This window comes from Xiphophorus hellerii, chromosome 4 (assembly GCF_003331165.1).
Source record: "Xiphophorus hellerii strain 12219 chromosome 4, Xiphophorus_hellerii-4.1, whole genome shotgun sequence".
In the NCBI taxonomy this organism is placed as follows: domain Eukaryota; kingdom Metazoa; phylum Chordata; class Actinopteri; order Cyprinodontiformes; family Poeciliidae; genus Xiphophorus; species Xiphophorus hellerii.
The window spans coordinates 4,487,845-4,510,661 of NC_045675.1; the positions used below are offsets into that span (position 1 = coordinate 4,487,845).

At 35.4% G+C, this 22,817-nt stretch overlaps 1 protein-coding gene across 1 annotated transcript in view; it reads left to right on the top strand.

Annotated features, from left to right (window-relative positions):
• The window catches only part of LOC116718581 (protein kinase C-binding protein NELL1), a 233,510-nt gene that overhangs the window by 205,601 nt on the left and 5,092 nt on the right, over positions 1 to 22,817 (top strand). The window contains exons 16-19 of the mRNA XM_032560663.1: positions 7,296 to 7,436; positions 16,638 to 16,831; positions 20,785 to 20,961; positions 21,332 to 21,556. Coding sequence (XP_032416554.1) covers positions 7,296 to 7,436; positions 16,638 to 16,831; positions 20,785 to 20,961; positions 21,332 to 21,556 — 737 coding nt within the window. The remainder of the gene's footprint in view (positions 1 to 7,295; positions 7,437 to 16,637; positions 16,832 to 20,784; positions 20,962 to 21,331; positions 21,557 to 22,817) is intronic.

The window sequence follows — 22,817 nt, forward strand, 5'->3', positions numbered from 1 at the left end:
AGCAGTGTGTTTGGATCACTGCTGACTCATTTTTATAAAAGAAATCTGACAGTTTTATGCCACATATTATTGAATTGTGACATAACTTGAATGAACATGTAATACTTAGTCTACACTGTACCGCTGTAGACAAAGATAGCAGGGTGCTAATACGTTGTAGTGCAAATGTAGACTTAGAATATGAAAATATAAACATCATAGAACTGGATTTTTATATTACAATGTGCAGAGTAATGATGCTAAGTAAGTCGCCTAAACAACATAATTTTCTAGATATATCAGACATTATAAACCAGCCTCAACCACTCTTCTTGTGCTTGTGTTTGGGTCCCTTTGCCTGATTTTTGGTGATGGAGCCAGGTTGTTGTATCTGAATTGGTTTAGACACTATCTACTCATTGAATAACATTTTATTTATTTATTTTTTTCATTTGTATTACATTTCCTGTCTGAAACAACCATTTTTCAAATTTGCTTAACTAATTTACTGTGCTTCAGTCTGAAATATCCAGAGATTTGAAGGGCTTTTATGATGTGCTTATTTGACTTTTTAGTGGGTTTTTTTTGTGAAACTATAATCCTAACATGTTTTGTCTGTGACTAGCTTGTTTTTGTGGCTGTTCTGAATAAGAGAGCAGGACTTTGATTTGATGTGATAATCTTCACTACATGAAGTCAAAGAGACTTTCTTAATTATCTGAGTTTTCCTATAGATTCTAACTATAGAACTTAATTGGTTTAATTTTAAATATATACCACTTTAAACTAACAAGACTAACTGGTCTACATACTGTATGTAGGCATATACTTGATGTTAACTGAATTCATTTGTTGTGTGAAGGTCCATGTAGAAACCACCCAGAATGGCTTACATGTTACATCACTGCTTCTGTGTGGTAAATAATTATGGAATCCGAAATGAGCCCAGCAGAGTAAAGTTACCTGTGGAAATGTCCAGTAAGGCAAAGTACAAGAAGGAGAAGTTAGTTTTTGGTATCAGACTAACACATCTATCAAATACCTCTCAATAATATTATGTATTACTCAGTAATATTGCTGATCTTTTTTTTTTTAGTAAGGCCCTTTTCATTGCCTACCTTAGGATGCTCATTGAAGACATTACCTACATTGCTTGACACCGAAATCATGGGGAGAGAATCATTGGTCGGCCCCTTCAGAGTCCCCAAAGGTGTGAAAATGACCTCAGCAAAGTATATGGACTTTCTGACTGATCACTTTCTTTCATGGTTCAAAAAGAAGAGCCGTACCTTCAGTAGCAAAATCATCTTCATGCATGACAATGCACCATCTCATGCTGCAAGGAATACCACTGTGTCATTGGCTGCTATAGGCATGAAAGGGGAGAAACTCATGGTGTGGTCACCATCCTCCTCTAACCTCAACCCTATTGAGAACCTTTAGAGTTTCCTCAAGCAGAAGATCTGAGGGTGAAATGCAGTTCATATCGAAACAGCAGCTCTGGGAATCTATTCTGACATCCTGCAAAGAAATTCAAGCGGAAACTATCCACAAACTCACAAGTTCAATGGATGCAAGAATTGTGCAGGTGATATCAAAGAAGGGGTCCCATGTTAACATGTAACTCGGTCTGTTAAGATGTTTTTGATTGAAATAGCTTTTGATTTTAGTACATGTGACCCTTTAATGCTGCACATTCAAAGAATGACCGTTTGCAGTTCTTTCTAATCCATAAAATGTTTAGAAAATCTGCTGTGCATAATAATTTGGAACAGTGCATTTTGAGTTTTTTATTTTTGAAGAAAATACTGTTGTCATGGGAAGCTTTGTTCAGTAAAATGTGATTTATACTGTAATAGTTCATGACTTGAAAATTATACTGACCATCATTTGCATTGACCATTTAAGAAAATCTGAGAAAATAACAATTGCATAATATTTTGGAGCACGGTGTATACAGCAGCTCTGTCACGCTCTCTGTGTTCTGATTAATCTGCAGGTTCATACTCTTGTGAACGGTTAATGCAATGTTTTCCTGGAAGTTGTTGCAGTAGGTTAGTAGAGCTCAGATAAGTGTAAATATGTAAAGCTCAGCAGGGTGGAAGGCTTTCCACAGACCTTCTGAGTTATTTTAGTCTTTATGTGGATTTGTTCCAAGTTTTCCCTGTGAGGTTAATTTCACTGCTCTTAAAGATACGAGCTGTCAAAAAGGCTTTATTTTCCAATGGCAATATTCACACATGAGGCTAAAGGGAAGTCTTCCAAACAGTGCTAAGAGCTCTTGTTTGTATTGTCATAGCAGGGAGCAGAAGAAAATCTGGAGTTGCTGTCTTGTTTCCTCTCTTTCATGGCTCTAACCCAGATTGATGGAGTGTGGAGTCTAGCATATTGTACCTCATATCACAGGAAGGTCATCTGTCCACTTCACTTTCACAGGCGTAGAGAGGAGAAGACTGTTCTTGGCCACACGCACAGACACCAGCAATGAAAAATTTACTGTTATACACAACCACAAAGAAACAAACTGAACAGCAGTTATTAGTGAAAGTAGGATGAACATTTACTAAGCCCAAGTGGTCAGTAAGCTTGTGATAAACAGGTCTTTAAATAGCAGTAGTTAGAAAGTGTTTTTTACACCAAATGTACGTATTTTCATTAAACAAACATCTAGGGTGGTCAGGTCTTAGTTCATTCACTTTTGTAATATCAGCACTAAAAAGTAATAGTAAAAGTCAATTAGGGACGTTTATAAAAAAACTTACATGAACCATGATACAAATGGAGTCAACAAAGAGTAAAACTCTTTTTTTTTATTTTTGAGAATTTATTGATCTCTAGGTGTTTTTATATGTTTAAGTCTTTGTTTTAAGATAATTTTGCTCATGAAAGTATATCTGGTAAATCATAGAAATGGGAAAAAAAAAACAATGGTGAGGGTAAGCAGCTGTGGCACTTTGAGTCTTCTAGAATGGAGCAAGATTTTGTTCCAACAAAAAATAAATAAAAGTAGCCAAGATAAGAATAGCAAGTGCTCAATCTCACTCAGTTCAGTCATTCCTCTATCTTTGGGTGAGTAAACATGGAAACACCTTCAAAGCTATCACATGAGTTGGTGGTGACAACGTACATGGCAGATCTTGTGGAAACTTTTAACAGGGAATGTTTAGTACTGCGTTGCCTATGTCAGTTGCTGCATATGGTACCCAAGGGAACCGCTTTGTCTCCTTCTGGCAGTGGAATCGGTTAGGGTTGTCTGGGTAACTTCACTGAGTTCTGTTTCTCCTTTTCAGGAGTTGAGGATGACAGTTTTTGTCACAGAATGTATTTGCAGCCGTGTCACCAATATTGCATAGAACTGTGCCGAGTTGTAGCCTTGAATCAATGCCATAGTTCTTGTAGTTGTGCTGCACTCAAGTTTTCCCCCCATGTTCTTTCTGTCAGTAGTCCATTGACAGCATGTGTATAGTAAAGACTATAGCAAATATCTCAGTGGATATGTAGAGGTATTTTTTTATATATACTGGATTATGTTCTCAATTACTTTAGAAAAGATAAAAACCCTACTGTGTAAGCAGCTTAAAACAATTATATGCTGTTTGTTGTGATTTAACAGCATCCTCTTAAGATGTGTTTATCAGAAGACAAGTATGGGATGAGATGAGATTACTGTGGATGGGTACATATAGAAATAGCTATGGTTCATCATTTCATGGCGAATTTTTTTATTAATTTTTTTTGTAATTCAAGTGTTTCCCTTCTTCAGGGAGAGTTGGAGTAAAAATTTTATGAACTGTGTTCAGAGGGTAAGGTTTATCAGTCATTTTTCTGCACAGACTGCTAGCAGCTGACAGCTGACTCTAACATGATATATGATGGTATAAGTTGGAGGACGTTGTGTTTCAATGCGCATTTTCACTCGCATTATGGCCATACCAACACGTTGAACTGCAAAGCCTCATTTAAAAGCTTACATTGTTCTGTTCAGACTCCATAGCTTTGAAGAACAAAGCTGGATAGGAGCTCAGCTTTTAGATAAAATGTGTTTTTTTTAATCCTAGTTATGAATTAACAAGTTGTGTTCTGCTTTAGGTGTCATCAAAAACAATTCATAAAGCTATACAAACGTACATTTTGTGCATGCCAGTAATCTTTGGAAAATGTAACACATTATGCCTTTATTGTTGAAAGGTATTTTGCTTTTCCACAATCACACTGAAATAATGCACAATGTGTTGCCTGTGATAAATTTCTGTTTAGTGTTACTATGATTGACTTAAGTAGCACAGTTGTATCACGTAGATGTTGTCTCCATTTTATGCTTCTGTAAGAAAGAAAAACAAGTTTGTGCAAAAACAAAACAAGTGAATATAAAAAACGTAGTAAAATTTAAGCACTTGGGTAAAGCTAAACAATGATCTGGAAGTACTATGCATACTATTTGTATAATCAATTAAGACATGTTTAATGGTCTTGGCTTGCTGTAGCTGATAAAGAACCTGTTAAGGTGCCAGCATAAAGAAAAAAATATATAACCAGATATCTTCCTACATGACTCTTTATACAACCTTAAGCAGATAGATCCTTAAACTTTCATATTTAGCTCATAGTTTCACAACTAAAAGGTTTTTGTGCATATTCCTGCAGTCAGTACATCTACTACAGCAGTGGTTCCCAAAGATTTTCTTCTGGGCTCCCTCAGTGGTTCCCAAAGATTTTCTGGGCCCCCTATGGACTACAATAAAATCACTCCCCCACTTCCCCACCCCCTCAAAAAAGAAAAAAGAATCAACATACATCGTTCAACCAGACATAAACCTATACACTTATTTTGTTTTCAGACTCCACTGAAGTTTATTTGACACTTTAGGTTGCAACAAAACACACTACAAACCATCTTTACAGTGAAACACTTTTGTGTAACTGTTTTGTTTTTGTTTTTTTTAATTCAGCTTGTATGCTATTAGACAGGCTAAAGGGACCAGTTAAATTTAAGTGTGTGTATTTGTGAAACCATTTTGCAGAGGTAGATGCATTTGGATTACTTCTTTTTTAAAATACACTAACAAAGAGAACTATTTTCCTCATGGTTGAACAAAGAGCTATTTTGTTTTTATTATAACATCTTGAAATTGAACATAAATGAAGTTATTTAAAATGTTTGCAATTTTTTTTATATATAAATACTGATATGTGTATTAACTTGAATGCAGAAAACCACAGAGCAGACTTCAGAAGCCAGGAAATTTTAAGGCCAGTATCTTTATTGTTTAAAGGTTATTTGAACCCAGCTTTGTTGTACTGGGCTGTTAGCTGTTCTCAGCCAGCAGCCACCTCTAGATTTTTTTTCTTCCAACAGACTTTCAAAGAGGGGAATATTTTTTGTTGTAGTTATGAGCAGAATTTTGACCTGAGAGGCTGACAGAGGGCAACCCTCCAGACAACTGTCACATCTTATTACCTAACTGCACCAGACCAGTGCACACTCCAGCACACTCACTGCTTAATGCATTGTAGTAAAAAGTAACAGGATCCAGTTTTAACATTTGCAGGAGCCAGAAAATATGTGGTTGACCATACCCATGGTAAAATGAAAATAAATTAATTAATTAAAACAAAATCAGTGTGGTGCTTTAGACCATTCAAGTGTGTACTACTAATGCAATAAAGTGGAAAGACATCAAAACAGATTTTATAGACAGAACATTTGCTGACTTTCAGTTGTTATAGGGCCCTTTAAAAGAATGTAATTGTACTGTGAAAACAATTTTACTAGCTGTAAATATTTCACAGTTTCCAGTTTTCACAGGAGTGAGTTTATTTGCAAATACAACAAGGCAGTGCACAACTAACAGGTCAAATGCAGGCTGGTTTAGCAGGTATGAGATCAGGTCAGCTTCTGTCATTTGGTCAATCATATACACAAACATATTTGTTCTTTATATTATGACTTTAGCTTGGTTGAATCATGTCCCAAATAAATACAGATTCACAGAGCCTACCCTGTTGCCTGCATAAAGACTGAACTTGGGGGATTATTATTTCAAATTAATAGGTACAGTATCTTATTACTATTACCCAGTTTCTCTTAGGAAATCTTACAGTATTCCACACTCATGGCCTTTAAAGATATATGAGAATATGTCTTAATATTTACAAACATAATTGCTATTAAATGTGTTCAAATACTTTCAAAAGCATAAAAAAATTGGAAATGGAAATAGAAGGTTTCCATTTCCAGTCAATAGATTATGAAATCAAAGTTGTAAAACAGTTCAAGAAAATCTTGAAATAACTTCAGTGAACCAATGAGTGAAGTTGCTTAAAACACATATGATAGTTTAAAAAGTTTTAAGTTTGATGTTGACAAAGAAAAATATAAATGACCCAAAATCTTAATGAAAAGCGGGGTGGAGACACTGAAAATCTGGGAAATATTCAACTTGGTTAAGTCCACGAGGTGATTAGTTGTATACATCTGTAAATCTAAAATTATGCCACACATAATAAACTTTTGGTTTAAAAGTCAAAGTTGATATAAAACACAAAGTTGATTGGTTGATAGTGCGTATCATCTTTGTGATATGACAAAATAATAATAAAAAAAAATAATGCATATACTGAAACAATACTTTTTCTTTCATGTCTTTTTAGTGATACTATTTAGTACTAAGTATAAATTTTACACCACCAACTTCTTCAACATTAGTTGCTTGAAAAATACTCAGACGTCAATGCAGATTCTCTCACTTCGGTTTTTTGTTTGCCCTGTTCTGCATTAACTTGATTGAAGGTGTGACCTTCAGTCACACCTTAACTAAAGCGTGCAGGCAGGTCAGCTTTTACAGCCAGCAGGGAGAGAGCTGCAGATGAGGAGCAGAGCTAACAGCATACATAATGGATGAGACACATTTACTCTCCTGAGAAGGTGCAAAGACCTTAAACCTCGTGGCTGAGCATGTGTATGCATGCAGCACGCCAAAGTCTGCTGACTAAGAAAACTGAAACAAACAAAGAGAAGGTATATGAAAACATTCACAGTAAAAATATTTCTGCTATAAAACAAAGGGATTTTTTGAGAGTTGATTACTGCTCCGGTAGACTTGAGGGGCTGGTTGATGTGGGCAACCACTGCTTCAGCTCTGCAGTTGCAGCAGTGATTTGTTCTGATTAGATCAGCCTCAGCTGCCAGACCCTGCTCAGATTTAAAAAGACATGATATCAAAAAACACAAATGAGGGGAGTTTTCGAGTTCAAGTTTTCTTCTCATAAAATATGTTGCGGCTGATTCTGTTGCTGCCGTGTTTTCCTGTCTTCAGATATAGATGAGTGTGCAGAGGGCCTGATCGAGTGCCACAACCACTCCCGCTGTGTCAACCTACCCGGCTGGTACCACTGTGAATGCAGAAGTGGTTTCCATGACAATGGATCCTACCAGCTAGACGGAAGCTCCTGCATTGGTGAGCATACTGAGCTGAAATCACCCTTATCAGTGCTACAGAGAGCAGCAGCACATCAGTAGATGCTCATCATTCTCACAGTTATTGACATTTTCTCTTCTCTCTATCTGTTCACTTATGAAACACTTAATTCCCCTCCAAACCCTTCACTGCAGTTTTAAGCCATGAATTGGGTTTACAGAGAGCCACTTGGCCGTTCTTATAATTCGAACTTACAGTAGTACAGATTTGAGTGACAAATTTCTCACTCTCACACAGGATGTTTCTGATTTTTCTAAAATTACACGTAGAATTTTTGTCTAATTTAAAGAACACATGATTAAAAATACAGATTTTTCAGGAAGGACTGGAAAAGATTCAAAATGTAACTAATGTGACCTGTACAAAAACTCCATGTAAACGCAAAGTGTCATAGTGCATGCAATACATTACATGAAGCCAACAATTGTCTTCTTTCCTCTCTTTTTTATAAGTTGTTAATCAAACTATGTTTTTAATTTATAAAATCTTACAATTGCCATTGTTTTACAATTCATTAACTGGAATGTTTTGCAGTGAACTCCTGCCTATCCACAGTTCAATATTCCAGTTTTCCAAATAAAATAACTAAAATGCATAGAAATAATATATATTTATATAAAAGAAGAATTGGGAAGCTAGTGAACCTAGGTGAAGAATATTGACATCCTTTTTGCTGCAATGTAGCCAATCCTTGGTGCTGATTGGCTGTACTCCCAACAGCAACTCTGGTAGAGCTAAGGAAGACTGCAGATGTTGGCTTCTGGAGAAATACTAAGATGGTTTCCACTTTGGGTATTTAAGCATATTAAGGTATATTTAGTTTTGAAGTGTTAAAATAAGCAGTTATTACCGTTTTTAGAGGGCACCTGAAGGATTTATGAATGAAAATTTGTAGGTTTCCAGTATACCTGAAAATACAAGTACAGTGATGTAAAATAATCAAAAAATTTTTGTTAACAATTACTAAATACAAAAAGCTATAGCTCCCACTTTGCATGTTTAAGTCTACATTAAGGTAGGAAGCAAGATTAGCTAAGCAATCCTAGCTTTAAAAACTGGATTAAAAAACAATTAAATGATCCTGATGTGATTTACATCATATGATGCAAAAATAGAAGCAATAGATTAACTGTGTTCATTGCATTTTTCAAGCAAACATTAGTCTTCTAATTGTGAAAAGATTACTAATTACAGTCTGGGAGAGCATTACAAAAAGAATCCTTCAGACCTTAACAACTAGAATTTCTTTTGTGTTATTGCTATTAATATTATTTTTTATTCGGCTTTTCATAGATCTTAGCTAATATTTTTATTATTCTGTTGTGCTGAACACATTAGTGTTATTGTTAATCTCAGTTGTTTTCTTTAAACATTGCTTTATTTCTCTAATATTTTTGATTAATAAATAAATCTTAGAGAAGCTGAGTAAATACTAATGATGCTCAAAACAGGGATTATAACTATGTTGCTAAAAGAAAAAAACAACAGCTATCTACATGTCAACATACTCATAATACTGATTTTATTAGGATTTTTAAAATGAAAACCTCTTCCATAAGGAATTGCTCATTCAGTGACATTTAATGCTCCACTGTAGCTGCTTACTGACTTCTGTCTCCAACATTAACTGAACATCAAGAACTATATCGGCTCACTACATTACACATGACCTTCAGCTCAGTGCTCAGAATCTCTCAGAATCTGGACATCCCTCTTAACAATCCAAGCATGGCAGCTTTGTACTTGTAACGGATGCAGCAAACAGGATCGCTTGAGTGAGTGAAATACTTCTGCCGTAAATTAACCTTTGAATCAAAATGCAACATCAGCAGCCTGCTCTCATTTATCTACCTGGATGGGAGAGGTATGATCTCAGCGCTTTCCACCAAAAAAAGTGGCTTCATTTAAATTTCAGCTACTCTGCAAAATTGACTATGATGGTGCAAGTTTTAGTTTTCACATTCGAATGGGATAGCAATGTACAAGAGTAACCTCAAGGAAGTATCAAAATGTGTTCACTTTCAGTTCCTTTTAATATAATTAGAAATGCAACAATGTTGGATCTTATAGCTTGTCATATGAGAAACAGCACGCCTTTTTCCACAGTTTGTTTTGAGAAATATAATGAGCAGATCGCTGAGGAGGCTGGCTACCAAGAGACTCTGCTTAACTAGACAGAAATGGACTTTTACTTTAGCTGTCATGATTTCTGTGATAAAACCATATGCCATGAAAATTGTTTCTAAAGTGGTACAGTTACATAAATGTGTGACGTAAAAGACTATTTGCAGCAAATTACAGCAATAATCTGGGGAGTTTGTGCGCTACCGATCAGACCTGATGAAATGATATTCATCCGTTGTATAAGATATGCAATGTGATTGAATTGCATTCACTGATTGCTTACATTCTTGACAACAATCTGTTATTTCTGTGCTCTGTTTTTATATCTGCCTTCTTTTCTCCCCTCATGCTGTCCAGTGTTAGGTTTTAAGCCATCCAGAAAAATTTCAGTTCAACAGTAATTTTCTAACTCTGTAATGTCATCTAAACAGCTTTCCACGAGTCACTCGATATTTAACATAATATAGCAATTTGTATCAAGATATCAGAACATAGCTTCATCATCCAGTTTAAAAGTATGTAATTTTTACAGGAAGTGTGACTAAAGGTGCATCAATCCATGAGCAACAATGGAGGACTAATTTGATTTGATTTCTACACCAGCAAGAGCTATATGCAGGAAAGTCTAATCAAATACATAAATAGACCAAATAAATTATTTTAGCTGTGGTATTAAAAGTAATTACTCTCACGAAGCGAATGTTAACAAGTTGATGTAGCTTTCCTTCTCAGTGCATACGCTGTAAAAAGAGCTTCTAGCTAAAATTTAAATTGTCCTTGGCACACAGAATAACTGGATGAGTTTCTCCCAGGGCATCCATCTGTGCAGCACATTTTATCCAATCACTCCATTGAATATCTGCATTGTGTTTCAATGGTGTAGGAAGACATTCCGCCTTTGGTAGATAACAATCCAGCATCGCCTTCCTACACAACTGATATTTTAAAACATGCAATTTGATCTTTATGTAAGCTCGGCTGCTAGGAATTCTTTTGGGTAAGGTGATCAATTTCATGGCATGAGCGTCATCTGAGATGCCATATGTAAAATACATGTGTGTCACTGCTACAGGATTTATGCAAGTGCTTCTTAAATGTTGTGACAGTGACCAAATAGTTCACTTTCTTCCCATATTTTAACCCATAATAACTGGAACATTGACCAACATATTTGATGTATATTGATGATGGCACTTAACAAAATGTAATGTTTGTTACTGGTTTCACAACTGGTGTCAGTATGACATTTTTATGATGTAAAGCACTTTGAACTGCCTTGTTGCTGAAGTATGTTATACAAAAAACGTGATCGACTTGATTGATTCTTAATTTTATGATGCTCAACTGATGAATATTCATTGACCTCACCTTGAGGAATACAAAATATGACTCCAACTGCTGGCAGCTTGACCTACTTTCTGATTGATAATTAATTGACCTCTTATGGTTTGTCATACAGCATCTAAACGTCACCCTCTGATTTTCAGTTTATCCTTAAATATGGCAAAAGTTAAACTAACCTATCCCAGTGTCATTATAAATGGGGAATTGTGTACTCTTCATGCATGAAGTATACAAGAAAGCTACACACAAACTTCAAACAGGACTTAATGTTCCACCAAAGGCCATCATTTACTCATGCATTGGCCCACGTGAAGCACATTTTTTAGAACAACACGCTTAGAAGGACTAGAAACTCTGTGACAGCAGCCTTAATCTTTAAGCTTCTTTATTTTTTAAGTAACTTCACTCTCTGGTTTGTTATGCAAGAAAGAATTGTACAAGTTTTTCACAAACACTTCACCACTAGAAATCGAAACTATTACAGATTAATACCACAGTTCAACCACCCGGTCAGAAAATAATCACTATTTCATTAATGGAAATAATCTTTGTGATGCAATGTATTAAGGATACATGGAAGACATGCCATGTTACCTTGCAGTTCACTGCTGAGGTGAGAACCCAAGCAGCTGCAAACAACTGCTTTATAGCCTTAACTAAAAGGTGCACATGCATTGCCTCATCCCATGTTTATCACTCCTATCGCTTTAGGGGCGACAGGTGGCTGTAATAAACAGATTGTGAATGAAAATGAGAATAACATGTTGTAAATTTCCAATGTCTCTCGGAAATACAGGGTGTGTGCATCATTTTCTCTCTTGCTGTAAAGCACTCGACCTCTCCATATGGACCGCCTGGAGACCGACCAAAGGAATATAGTTTAAATACACAAATACTGAGCTTTTTGATGCCTTCTAATTACAAACATCTGTCAGAGGGATTTACTGGCTTGTGCCTGGTGTTTTTTATTGTGCGTGTGTTTTTCTCTGGTTATGCATTGTCATGTTTTAACATAGGATTAGTCCTTTCATGTGTGACAGTACATTTAGGTGTGAGTGAAAGTTGTGTTGCTGCAGCTCAGCTGGTCTATCCAAAGGGCTTTTGTGTTTTATTCTAACAACGCCGTTTACAGCCTGCATGTAAGAGCGCGCCTCATCTGCAGGCAGCAGCTTGTGGCTAAATGCAGGGAATGTAGCATGAAGAGTATTAATCCATCACTAGCAGAGGTACAGTATATCTGACTGGCTGATGGGGATTTCATTTAGCGTATGCAAATAGCCTGTCGGAGGCACAATAAATTTGCGGCTGAGTTCTTTCCCCTCTCTCCTTCTCCAGAAGAATTGATAGTGGAGCCAATTAGGGAGCACATTCACTAGTGTCACAGTATCTTGTTGCAGCTGGTTTGACAAGTACTTTCTAAGTCCATCCAGACAAGGTCTGCTTTCTGAAGACCACTCATCATTCCTCCCAAAAAGGAAAGTTTAGGTGTGTGTGCACAAGTTGGAACTTACTGTGGATTTATCTCAGCCAATTTCTCACCAATATTTGATTAAAAGTTTTCAGAGAGTTTCTCTCTTGGGATAATTTTCTTGTTGGAAAACCCAATGCTAGCCATGTTTCAATCATCTCATCCAAACTGTCATCCCTCGTAGAAAGATATTGTTTTTTAATGTTCTGAAAAAATCCCAATACCAGTATCAGGACTTTTGTGAAGGAACTCCGCTCCAAAAAGTACGTTTCCCAATTGCTATACCTAAAAAGTTTTACACCAAGAAATATGCTCCTACTTCAAAATTGGAAGAGTGGAGGGAATAAGTCAGAATGAGGACTATCTCCAAATTATCTTATCAGCTCAAAAGCCAGATCACAAATTTAATATTGAGTAAGACTGATCTCAGACACACATGCCAGTATGTCATAGTAAGCTAGAGAACAAGTTGTTGTTTCTTATGTTACAACACTTCTTAGTTATATTACAAAAAAAAAATCTTTATTGGCACAATAGTGTCTAAATATAAACGTCACATGGCCTTCTTCCTCTGCTGCCTATTAATACAAACATAAATACTTTGGAGTGTGAGTAAAAGTAAATTCTGAAATATCTATAAGAACTTGTCCTGATACCTGTCTGGTTTTCCCCTGCAACAAATATCTTTTTATATAAAAGCTATACTTTTTCCTTACCTAAAAAAACTTGCATCATCATCCCTGCTGCTGGCCTTTAATGTTTCCTCCATCACTTTGTTCTTTCTTTTCTTTTTTATTTTCAGATACTACTTGATAACTGCATTATTTTGTCTGAAAAGGCAGCAGATACAAGTCATTTCATTTTTAGTTATCTGGATTAATTTTGCACAATAGCGCTGTCACATTTGACTAAAAGTAATGGGTCAGTTTCTGTGTCCATGCCATAAAATTAAATTATGTGGCGTATTACCCTGTTAGCTTGTCTCTTCCATTCCATTTTATGTGCTAAGCAATAATTTTCATACAGAAATGGTGCTTTATTAAACATTTCATGTTCAGTGTTGCCATTTGGTACTTAATGACCTGAGTACATATCCTGCATTGTTTGAGCGTAATTGAGTCAACTCAACCAGAGTTTGGCAGCTAAAACCTTTGATTTTTATTAGTATATAGTTAAGGAACTAGAATTAAAGTTGGCAGTATGTCTAGAATATGTTTAAGGGGTGAAACCAGACCAGCAAACCAATCAGCATAAATTAACTGAATCAACAGACATAGTTTAATATCCAGCTAGAATAATGTCAGTATGTTTGGTGACATCCTATATATGCTGGTGGGAGGTATGGGTAATTTTTAAACAGAGTTCTTGTATTTTATTTTTTTATTCATTGAGACTGTTTCTTGTATAATCATTATAGTCTGAAAAAGACTTAGTCAAATAATTTAAATGCTCAAAATGATGAAAATCATGTTAAGATGAGTATATTTTCAGCCTCCTACTGGAACTATGTTTAAAGAGATATAATCCCAGAACCTTTTTTTTGAGTTCTTTTTTGAACAATCTGAGAGTCCTTCTTATTAGTTTAAATATAAATATGTTTATTAGGGGAGTGATGTTATCTGAGCCTTTATTGGTCAAGATTTTACATTTTACAAATTACATGAAAGTGGAAAATGTTTTCCTAATTGTGGAACGAGAGCTAACTTCACAGGAATTTGTAGTTGAAGTGTCTGATCTTTTGCATGATGACATGGAGTCAGCTCTGAACATGGAAAAAACACAGCCCAGACAGAAAAGATGAAACAAGTTTGATACGGTTTTGTTCAGGCTGATTTGTGCCAAATTGGTTACTGAAGGTTATGAAATATTTAACCTCAGATTGCCTGATAGAAATGTGAAAGAACGAAGTGCAGAGTATCAGCAGGAAAACAGACGAAAAGAGAGAAAACCGCTTTAATGGGCTCACAGTCATACAATGTAAAAAGAAATTGACTTGCTGACATATTTTTGCTCAACAAAGACAACCAATAAACAAAAACCTATTTTCTGAGCGATTTCAGTTTTTCCTTTTTGGTCCTTTGTTTATGCAGCACCGGCAGTGTGCTGTCAGTGTGCTATGGGAGTGATTACAGACAGCAGCTTCTGGCAGGGGAGAACAGAGCTGCTGTCAAAAGGCCTTTGGTCCTTTTTTCTGTCTGAACAGCTCACATTTAGGGAGGATAAAGAGAGTTAAATGCCATGGTAAAAGTTAAGGAGGGGCTTTTTTACCCAAGGGCTATGAAAAGTAGATGAAAATATCATCCACCTCTTCTCTGAATAGATTTCTTATTTTGGTTTGTTGCGGTATGGAAACAAAAGTAGCTGACTGAGCGGGATCTTTGATGATTCAGCTAAATTTAACTATGATGCTACTAGAGTATGCAAAGTATATTCCCTATATATGAAGATAAGATGGAACATAAGACTTTATTGATTTATTGCAAAGCAGATGGTGCCTTTTTTCTTAAAGTGTGTATAAGGATGGCAGAGACGGCACGATACAGCTTAAACACAATCAAGCACAATTTTAATCATAATTATGCCATAAAAATTATAGATCGCAGAGATCACAAAAAAGTTATAGATGCATGCATAAATTATGCAGTTAGAAACAGAGAATTAAAAATGAAAGAGTTAGAAAGATGAATTTAAAATGCCATAGCCTAAAGAAAGAAGCTGATGGTGATGCAGTGGAAGCTTAAATATGCATTTTCTTTTTGTTTAGTTTTTTTCTCCTGGCACGGCTGGAGAGAACATCCTCCATGTGGCTCAAATGTGTCTTTATAGCTTCACTGTAAGGTAGTGTGTGTGTTTTAAACCAGATAGCAGTGGGAATTAAAACTTCTGATCTGAAAGGCTTTAGTAAAATAAGAATTTTCTCACACTGCTTGTGACTGTCTGACCGCATCAGTGTGAACATTCAATTTTCACTGCCTTACTTACCGAACACTGTTAATTTAAAAGAATTATTGAATAACTCGGGGCTGCAATAGTAAATTGGGCAGAGCAGAGTTTCTGAATGTCACATTTAGCTCATTCTGAGCTTCACAGCAAATTGAAGAAATAGGTTAAAAAAAAAGTTAAGGAGTTAAATATTTCCCCTTGAAGAATAGTCTTGGCTGTTCTGGGTTTTGTCTTTAACATAAAGACACTGAAAGATAAAAGTCGCTTTTGTGGTTTGTACAATACTACAACATTATAGTTGAATTACTGATGAATAGTTGTAATTAGACCGGAAAAAAAACATTTTTTTTTCTAAAAAAAAATAAAAACAAAACCTTTTAATATATTGTCAGTTTTCTTATAGTCTTCATTTCTCTAGTGCAGTGTGTTTAAATTAATGCCATCATTTAGATAGTTGAATTTTTCATTTATAAATTGAATGTTTCTTAAAAACTCAACAATGTATTGGCTATTTCTTTTTTTTTTCCAAAGCTGTCAGGTACTTAAGAATCTCAGATCAATCAAATATTGTAAAAAAGTGAAATACTGGAACGGCTATGAAACTCATGGTGTCACTCCAATCAGCTAATTAACTCAGAACACCTGCAAAGGTTTCCTGATCCTGTAAATGGTTTTAATTTGAGGCAAAAAAGTGTTTCTATTGTAGTTTTGTGAAAAGGCACTAATTTTGATGCAACTGAAATCCTTATGCAACAACCTTTTATCAAAAATGTAGTTTTTTTCCATGAAGAAAATGTATTTTTGTACTTCTAATTTGTGCAGCTTTAAGGTAAAAGGAAAAACAGCTTTCCTATTTCCTTTAATCTTATATATTATTCAAATATTTTGAGTGAAATTTTGTTTTTTACATATGATGAGATGCATCTATGATATGAGTTTCACTTTCTAGAGTTGGTGATGAACATTTATGGTAGCCTATTTATTCTAATCATTTTTAGACATACCTGTATAAATAATCATGGCAGAGAGTAACAGAAAAGACAAACATATATTTAGATGTGTTAATGATTTTTGTCTTAAGGTATTTATTTAGTTGTATATATAACTTTTTTAGTATGTCAAATTTTTTTTTTCAAACATTTGCTATTTGAGTCTAATTTCAAAAGTGCATGATAATGCTTTACAAAAACATTTGCATAAACAATTGTAGTCTAAAATGGGTACTACAATATTTATAGCTATTGCGGTAGCTATAAATCACTATTTTCTACACGTTAAAGAGTTTATATTTTATCTTTCAGACATCGATGAGTGCACTTTGCAGACACACACCTGCTGGAATGATAGTGTGTGTGTAAACCTCCCAGGAGGCTATGACTGCATGTGCACATCTGGTCCAGGCTGCAGCGGAAACTGCCCACAAGACGAAGTTATAAGACGCAATGGAGAAGACTGGAAACCCACCTATGATCGCTGTGCTCTGTGCTCCTGCAAGGTAAAGTTGAAATCAAACATACAGTGGGTAGTTTTATTCTTTGTAAAAAAAAAAAAATAAAAATAAAATTGTCTTCCATTGATATTCCTCTCAGTTAACCTCTAGTTTCTGTTATGTAAGTAAGCACACATTTATCAAATCATAGCAGACTACAACAAAAGTTGTGAACAATAAAATGAACATGAGGAGCAAACAGAAAACAAATGTTCATCAATGCAAGTCATGTGAATAAGTACAGAACAACATGGAAATAATCATGTTCAACAGCACATGCTACATTGGCATGTTGAAATGAAGGGAGCGAAAACTGCAATAATAATCCCTTTTACTGATCTTAGGTGCTCAAAAGAAAATAAAAAATCTATTCTGTCCATCTGAAGGAATTGTTCAGTGATTTATCTTGGTGTTCCCAAAAGTAAACTTGTGCCTTACAACAATCCTGTGGATTAGTTGTTTTTGCAGTGTTAGTGAAATGGCTAAGAGTCTCAAAAGTTAACAAATACAGTCGAGAAGAACTCTCCCTACTTTGGGAATTTTATCAACAATGCTATTATGGTTCTGTTTCCTTTTAAAAAGGGAAAAATAAAAGTGTATGACAGTTTTGTATCCCCATGGTGGCCTTTTCAATATCCTTGAGTATTTGTCACCAGCTCAGCTCTGTCTCTTATCAAACTTGTCCCCAGGCTAGCTGGAACACCTTGGACCAGTTTATGCCAAGTGACAGCAAATCAAAAATATGACTAACTGCTCAAAATTCCTACGAGAATTTATTCTTGTATTTAGTCTAAAGCTGAAGGTGTTTAGAGCAGGATGCAGAATATCCCTCGAGTGGAAAAAAACTGCCTAGTCATCGCATACAAGGATCTTTGATTGGCGATATTTCTTTCCAAATAGAAAATGACAGCACTTCAGCAGAAAACTCCAAATAATAGTAGTATTTTACCATTATATAAAATAGAAGCATCTCTCTAAATATGTTTTTACAAGTTTTAAAATATAAGTGACATGAAATATGTCTAGATATTTTATTTTGGGTCCACTGAGGGCTTTCTCTGAATATATTTAATGGTTTGCCACTGTTTAGACCAATCTATTTTAGAGAAAAACAAAAGATCACATTTAACGTTTTTTAAACAGGCACTTTATTTTTCTATTATTTTATCTGTACACATTAAATTGCTTTTCCCAGAATCAGCTGGTGGTTATATTGTCACTGTGAAAAATTGTTTGATAAAAAAAAATCTACAAATCTGTTCTTGTTGTCAGTTCCAGCCCAATTCTGCCACACACCTTCTGCACAGCTGCCAATCCGATACTGATTTAGCTAATATGTTCTATCCAGATTTATGAACCATCCCGAAAACTTATGGAATATATCTGATGCTTCTGCCATCAGAACAAAATACACCCCCGCCTGTTTTTCATTGCATTACACTGTGACAAATATTTGGTGGCAGTTTAATGACTTCCTTCTGTACTCAGGAGTCATATGGAGGTAGAGAACAGTGGCTGCAGGAAAGTGAGATATTGATCACATTTGTCTTTGGGAAAGGGAGACTCAGAGATTAAGATTTATATAAAAGAGAGAAATAGGTGTTTGATCTAAAGTGACGGCTGAGAATGATGGAGCCATGAGCTTCATAAAGTTAGAAAATTTCCGCTACACGCTTAGTGGTTGGCATGGCTTAAGACAAAACTTTAACGTTACATTTTTTAAATTTTACAATCATAGAATATATTTCATAATGCATTATTAGATTCTGACACATTTATTTCACTGACTGTCTCGCTTAATCTATCTGTACCTGCATCCTATAAATTCAAGCACATCTTGTATTGTTTTAGTGGCAGCAGCAATGCATGCAAAAGGTGATCTAATTAAACGTGATGTAGAAGTAAAAACCACAAATATCCAAAACATTTAGCTGCTCAAGTCTCATTGCTTCAAAACCTAAAAGAATTATTCTAAAAAGAAGTAATCCAATTACTAAATACACATTTTCATCAAGAGAAGTAAATGCAGTCAGACATTAAAAAAGGAATGTTACAGTTATCACTATGACTTAAATAAGTGGCAGCCATATTGGATTTTGAGGTTGGAGTTGGTGTGAAGTTTTCAACTTTTTATCTCAAAATTTGAAGTACATTTACTTCTTTTTTGTTGTTGCTTGAAAATGGAAGAAAAATGAGTCTGCATCTTTCTACAGATCATGAAGCACTGATGGATCAGAATGCTTAATTCTTTTCTCTTGTTCTTTATTCATGAAAAGTTCATGCCCTCTTGCAAAAATGTCATAGCACTAGAACATTTTCACATTGTGTCACTTTGCAATCCCAAGCAATTTCTGAAGAAAATTGGTTGTCATGGATTTTCTCTAAAGGTAGCACCATCATTTTTTATAACAAAATAATAGGATTGGATTAAAAAGTCTTTAAAAAGACTACAAACGCTTTTAAGAAAACCTTTAAACAAAGCAAATCATAAGATTAAACTGCAGAGAAAAAAAGAGTCCTAATTTGTCTTCCATTAAAGTTCTGGACAGGAATTGGCACTATTTTGCTTAGCACAGCAGTGTAGCTTTAGCTTTTATTTGCAGGCGTAATCTCACTGCTGGCATTAACATTTGCAGTTTGCCATCACAAACATTCCCTGCGAGGACGTTCCAGGAAGCGGTGCTTTCCCTACATGTCAAGGACCATTACTGGACAGACCATGCCCATCAGAAATGGGACCACATAATGGAGCAGTTGCCATAGCAGGACAATATGGATCAATAAAACATTGGCCCTGCGCTGCCCTTTTATGCCATACAAAGTGATTTTAGGGCCGTCATACATTTTCTAACGACCTTTTTATGTAACATTTTTACATCTCTATAACAAAGTCTTCCTGGGGCCAGACAGTGCCGGCTGTGCACAGTAAAAAGGATCATAAAGTTTTCTCTTTCCAGGTACAGGCGACGGATAACTGTAGCTGGGCAGAGGGAAGTTAATGATGAATCTGATTTTGATGCATTTGACATTCATTCAGATCAAAATCATTTTGGTAACCTAACTGACCTAAAACAGGAAAAGTTTGGTCTCATTGTATCCTTTCATACTTCTAACTTTAAATAAAATAAAATTATAGTAATAATTTTTATACTGAAAAAGCACAAAAACTTACCAAATATTGTCGTCCAGTTGCTAGTTCAGATATCGTAGTACTTGAAATAAGACAAATCTACCTTAGAAGTACCTTTTCAGCAAAAGGAATTGATGAAAAAATACTAGTTCCATTTTGGCAGATAAATTTATTTATAACATTTTTCCCCATGTCATAAGTGAAATAATCTGCCAATGGAGCTTGTATGTTTTCATCAATATCAAAGATTTTTTTTTTCACTTAAGACAAGCTTCTATATCTTGCTGATAAATTACTTTTCAGTTAGTTTTGTCTTAATTCAAGTGTACTAAAATATTTGCAATAGAAACAAGACAAACAATATTTAGTAAGATTGTGTGTTTTTGCAGTGTAGCAATTCTTGGGACTTTTGTTATTTGTGGATTTGTCCCTCTTTGTATTCAGATGCAGTTCTTTTCAGTTAGTTTTAAGAATTTCAGTTATTTTCATTGAACTGTTGTCATTTATTTATATTCTGATTTGAGTTGCAGTCTTTAGATACTGTTCTTTTCTTTCCTGTTTTATTTTGAAAAATCCTTTCCCTTGTCTGCATTCCGATTACTTCCTATGTTTGAGTTATTTTGGCATCTTTTGGTAGGAGCTTTGATTCAACCTTGTCTTTGTGTGTTTTGTTTCTAATTTACACACTTTTTTACTAAACAGGAACTCTGTAGTCTTATTTAATGTCAGAGAGTAAGAAGAAATATTAGAAGTATCTGATTTTGCTTGTGTTTGCCGTATTGAGGCTTGTGTTCATTTGCTAGTTCCTACTGTAACCTGTATTGCACAGGATGGACAGACGTTCTGCAGGAGGAAACCGTGTGACTGTGCAGACCCAGATGAGGATCTGTTTTGCTGTCCCAGCTGTGACAACCGGCCCAGCAGTCAGTGTCTGGACCAGAGTGGACGAACACTGTACCGCAGTGGAGCGTCTTGGATGTATGGTTGCCAGCAGTGTCGCTGCATGGTGTGTACATATGAGCAACATACATAAAATCAAAAAAAATTCACACACATTCAGAAAAATTGTGGAGGTTTTTTCAATAGCATTACAGCAGTTTCTGATATTAAATTCTTTAATATGGAATTAAAGCTTAATTAGATTAAACAATGATACAGAACCTTCTTATCAATATGAAATTCACAGCTGAGACGTCTAATGCGCTGCTCAGCTGTGTGTGAAGGCTGAGATAATTACCACATTTCTAATTTGAAATGTGACAACACATTAGTGGGAGCTCTAATTTTATCTGCAGAAAAATGTGCTGAGAAGCATGAAACAAAAAATCTGAATTCTCTTGCCTCTTTGTTTTTATTTTTGGCCTGTGCTTCTGCAGGAGGGGGAGGTCGACTGCTGGCCTTTAGTTTGTCCCGTATTATTGTGCGAGTACACGGCAGTGGCAGAGGGTGAGTGTTGCCCGCGCTGCGTCACAGACCCCTGCTTGGCTGACAACCTGTCGTACGACATTCGGCAGACGTGCACAGACCCCACAGGTGTCACTCGCCTCAGCGGGGACACATGGCATATGCCCAAGTCGCCCTGCACTACCTGCAAGTGTAAGGTAGGTCAAAGCATCAATAATCACCAAGCGACTCCGTTTCAAACGTAACTCCACAATGAGCTTTAAACATTGAATAGTTTATTACGACTCAGAACACATATTTTTATTTAAAAAGCACTTGTTCAATTGGCAGATAATTTCACTTATAACAAGACATTTTCCCATGTTATAAGAGAAACATTCTACCTGTGGAACTAGTACTTTTTCATCAATTTTACATAATTATTGCCTTAAAACAAGTTCCTATATAATGCTTAAAAGTTATTTGTAATTTATTTTTCTCTTATTCCAAGCATGCTAACATAGTTGCACTAGAAAGTTGACCAAAAATACTTAGACTTTATATTTTTGCAATGTATTCCATCATTAGCAAGATATAAAGTTTTATGCCTTGCTGAACTAAACTGAGCAAAAATCCAGTTTAGTTTTATTAAGTCTTGAGTGTTTCTCCTTTAAAGTAAAATCCAGTCCTGTTTTGTTTATTTGCCCCTTGCCTTTTTGTTCCAGGTTTGGATTTGGAAAAAAAAAAGTTAAGCTACTGTTTTGTACAACTCATTAATTTCTGAATTCACTACAACTGAAGTGGAAAATCAAAAGTAAACATGATCTGCTGAGCTAAAATAAAGCAATATCTGAATTGGGAAATCGGACAGGTTGTAGGAAACCATAATTATCCTTTGAATTGAACACTCATTATCTCAGCTTGATCTAATTCCCTTCACTTCTCTAAAGCGGTTTTCAACTGTTTTCGATGTGAAGGTAATAATTAGTCCAACATTCACTCGAAAACTTCCTAGAACTTGTAAAATGGCTTTCATTAAACCACTGATTAAAAAGGCATACAATAGATTGTTGTGTCATCTCTAACTACCAGCCAATTGACAAGTTTCCCCTGCAAGCAAGAGTTTGTGACAACACTGTATTTAACATTTTCCACAGTGCTGCCAGAAGAAAGCAGCAAATGACCTCAGACTTAACACTTATTAAACAAAGTTTTCTGTGCTTCATGGTTTTGGACAAAATAGAAAGAAAAGTAACAGAACAAAAGCATTTGGAAAAAGGTATTAAATGTTGCTATCTTAATTGCTTAAAATGCCATATTATAAAGGTGATTTGGACCAACCTACATACCAAAACCCTATTTAACACCCTATTATTTTCCCTTATGAGACAGACTAAAGCTCATGTCTGATTTCATCTTTAACTGCTACTTTCTCCCACTTTATCTGTTTTTTTTTGTTGCACCCAACAACTTTAGAAA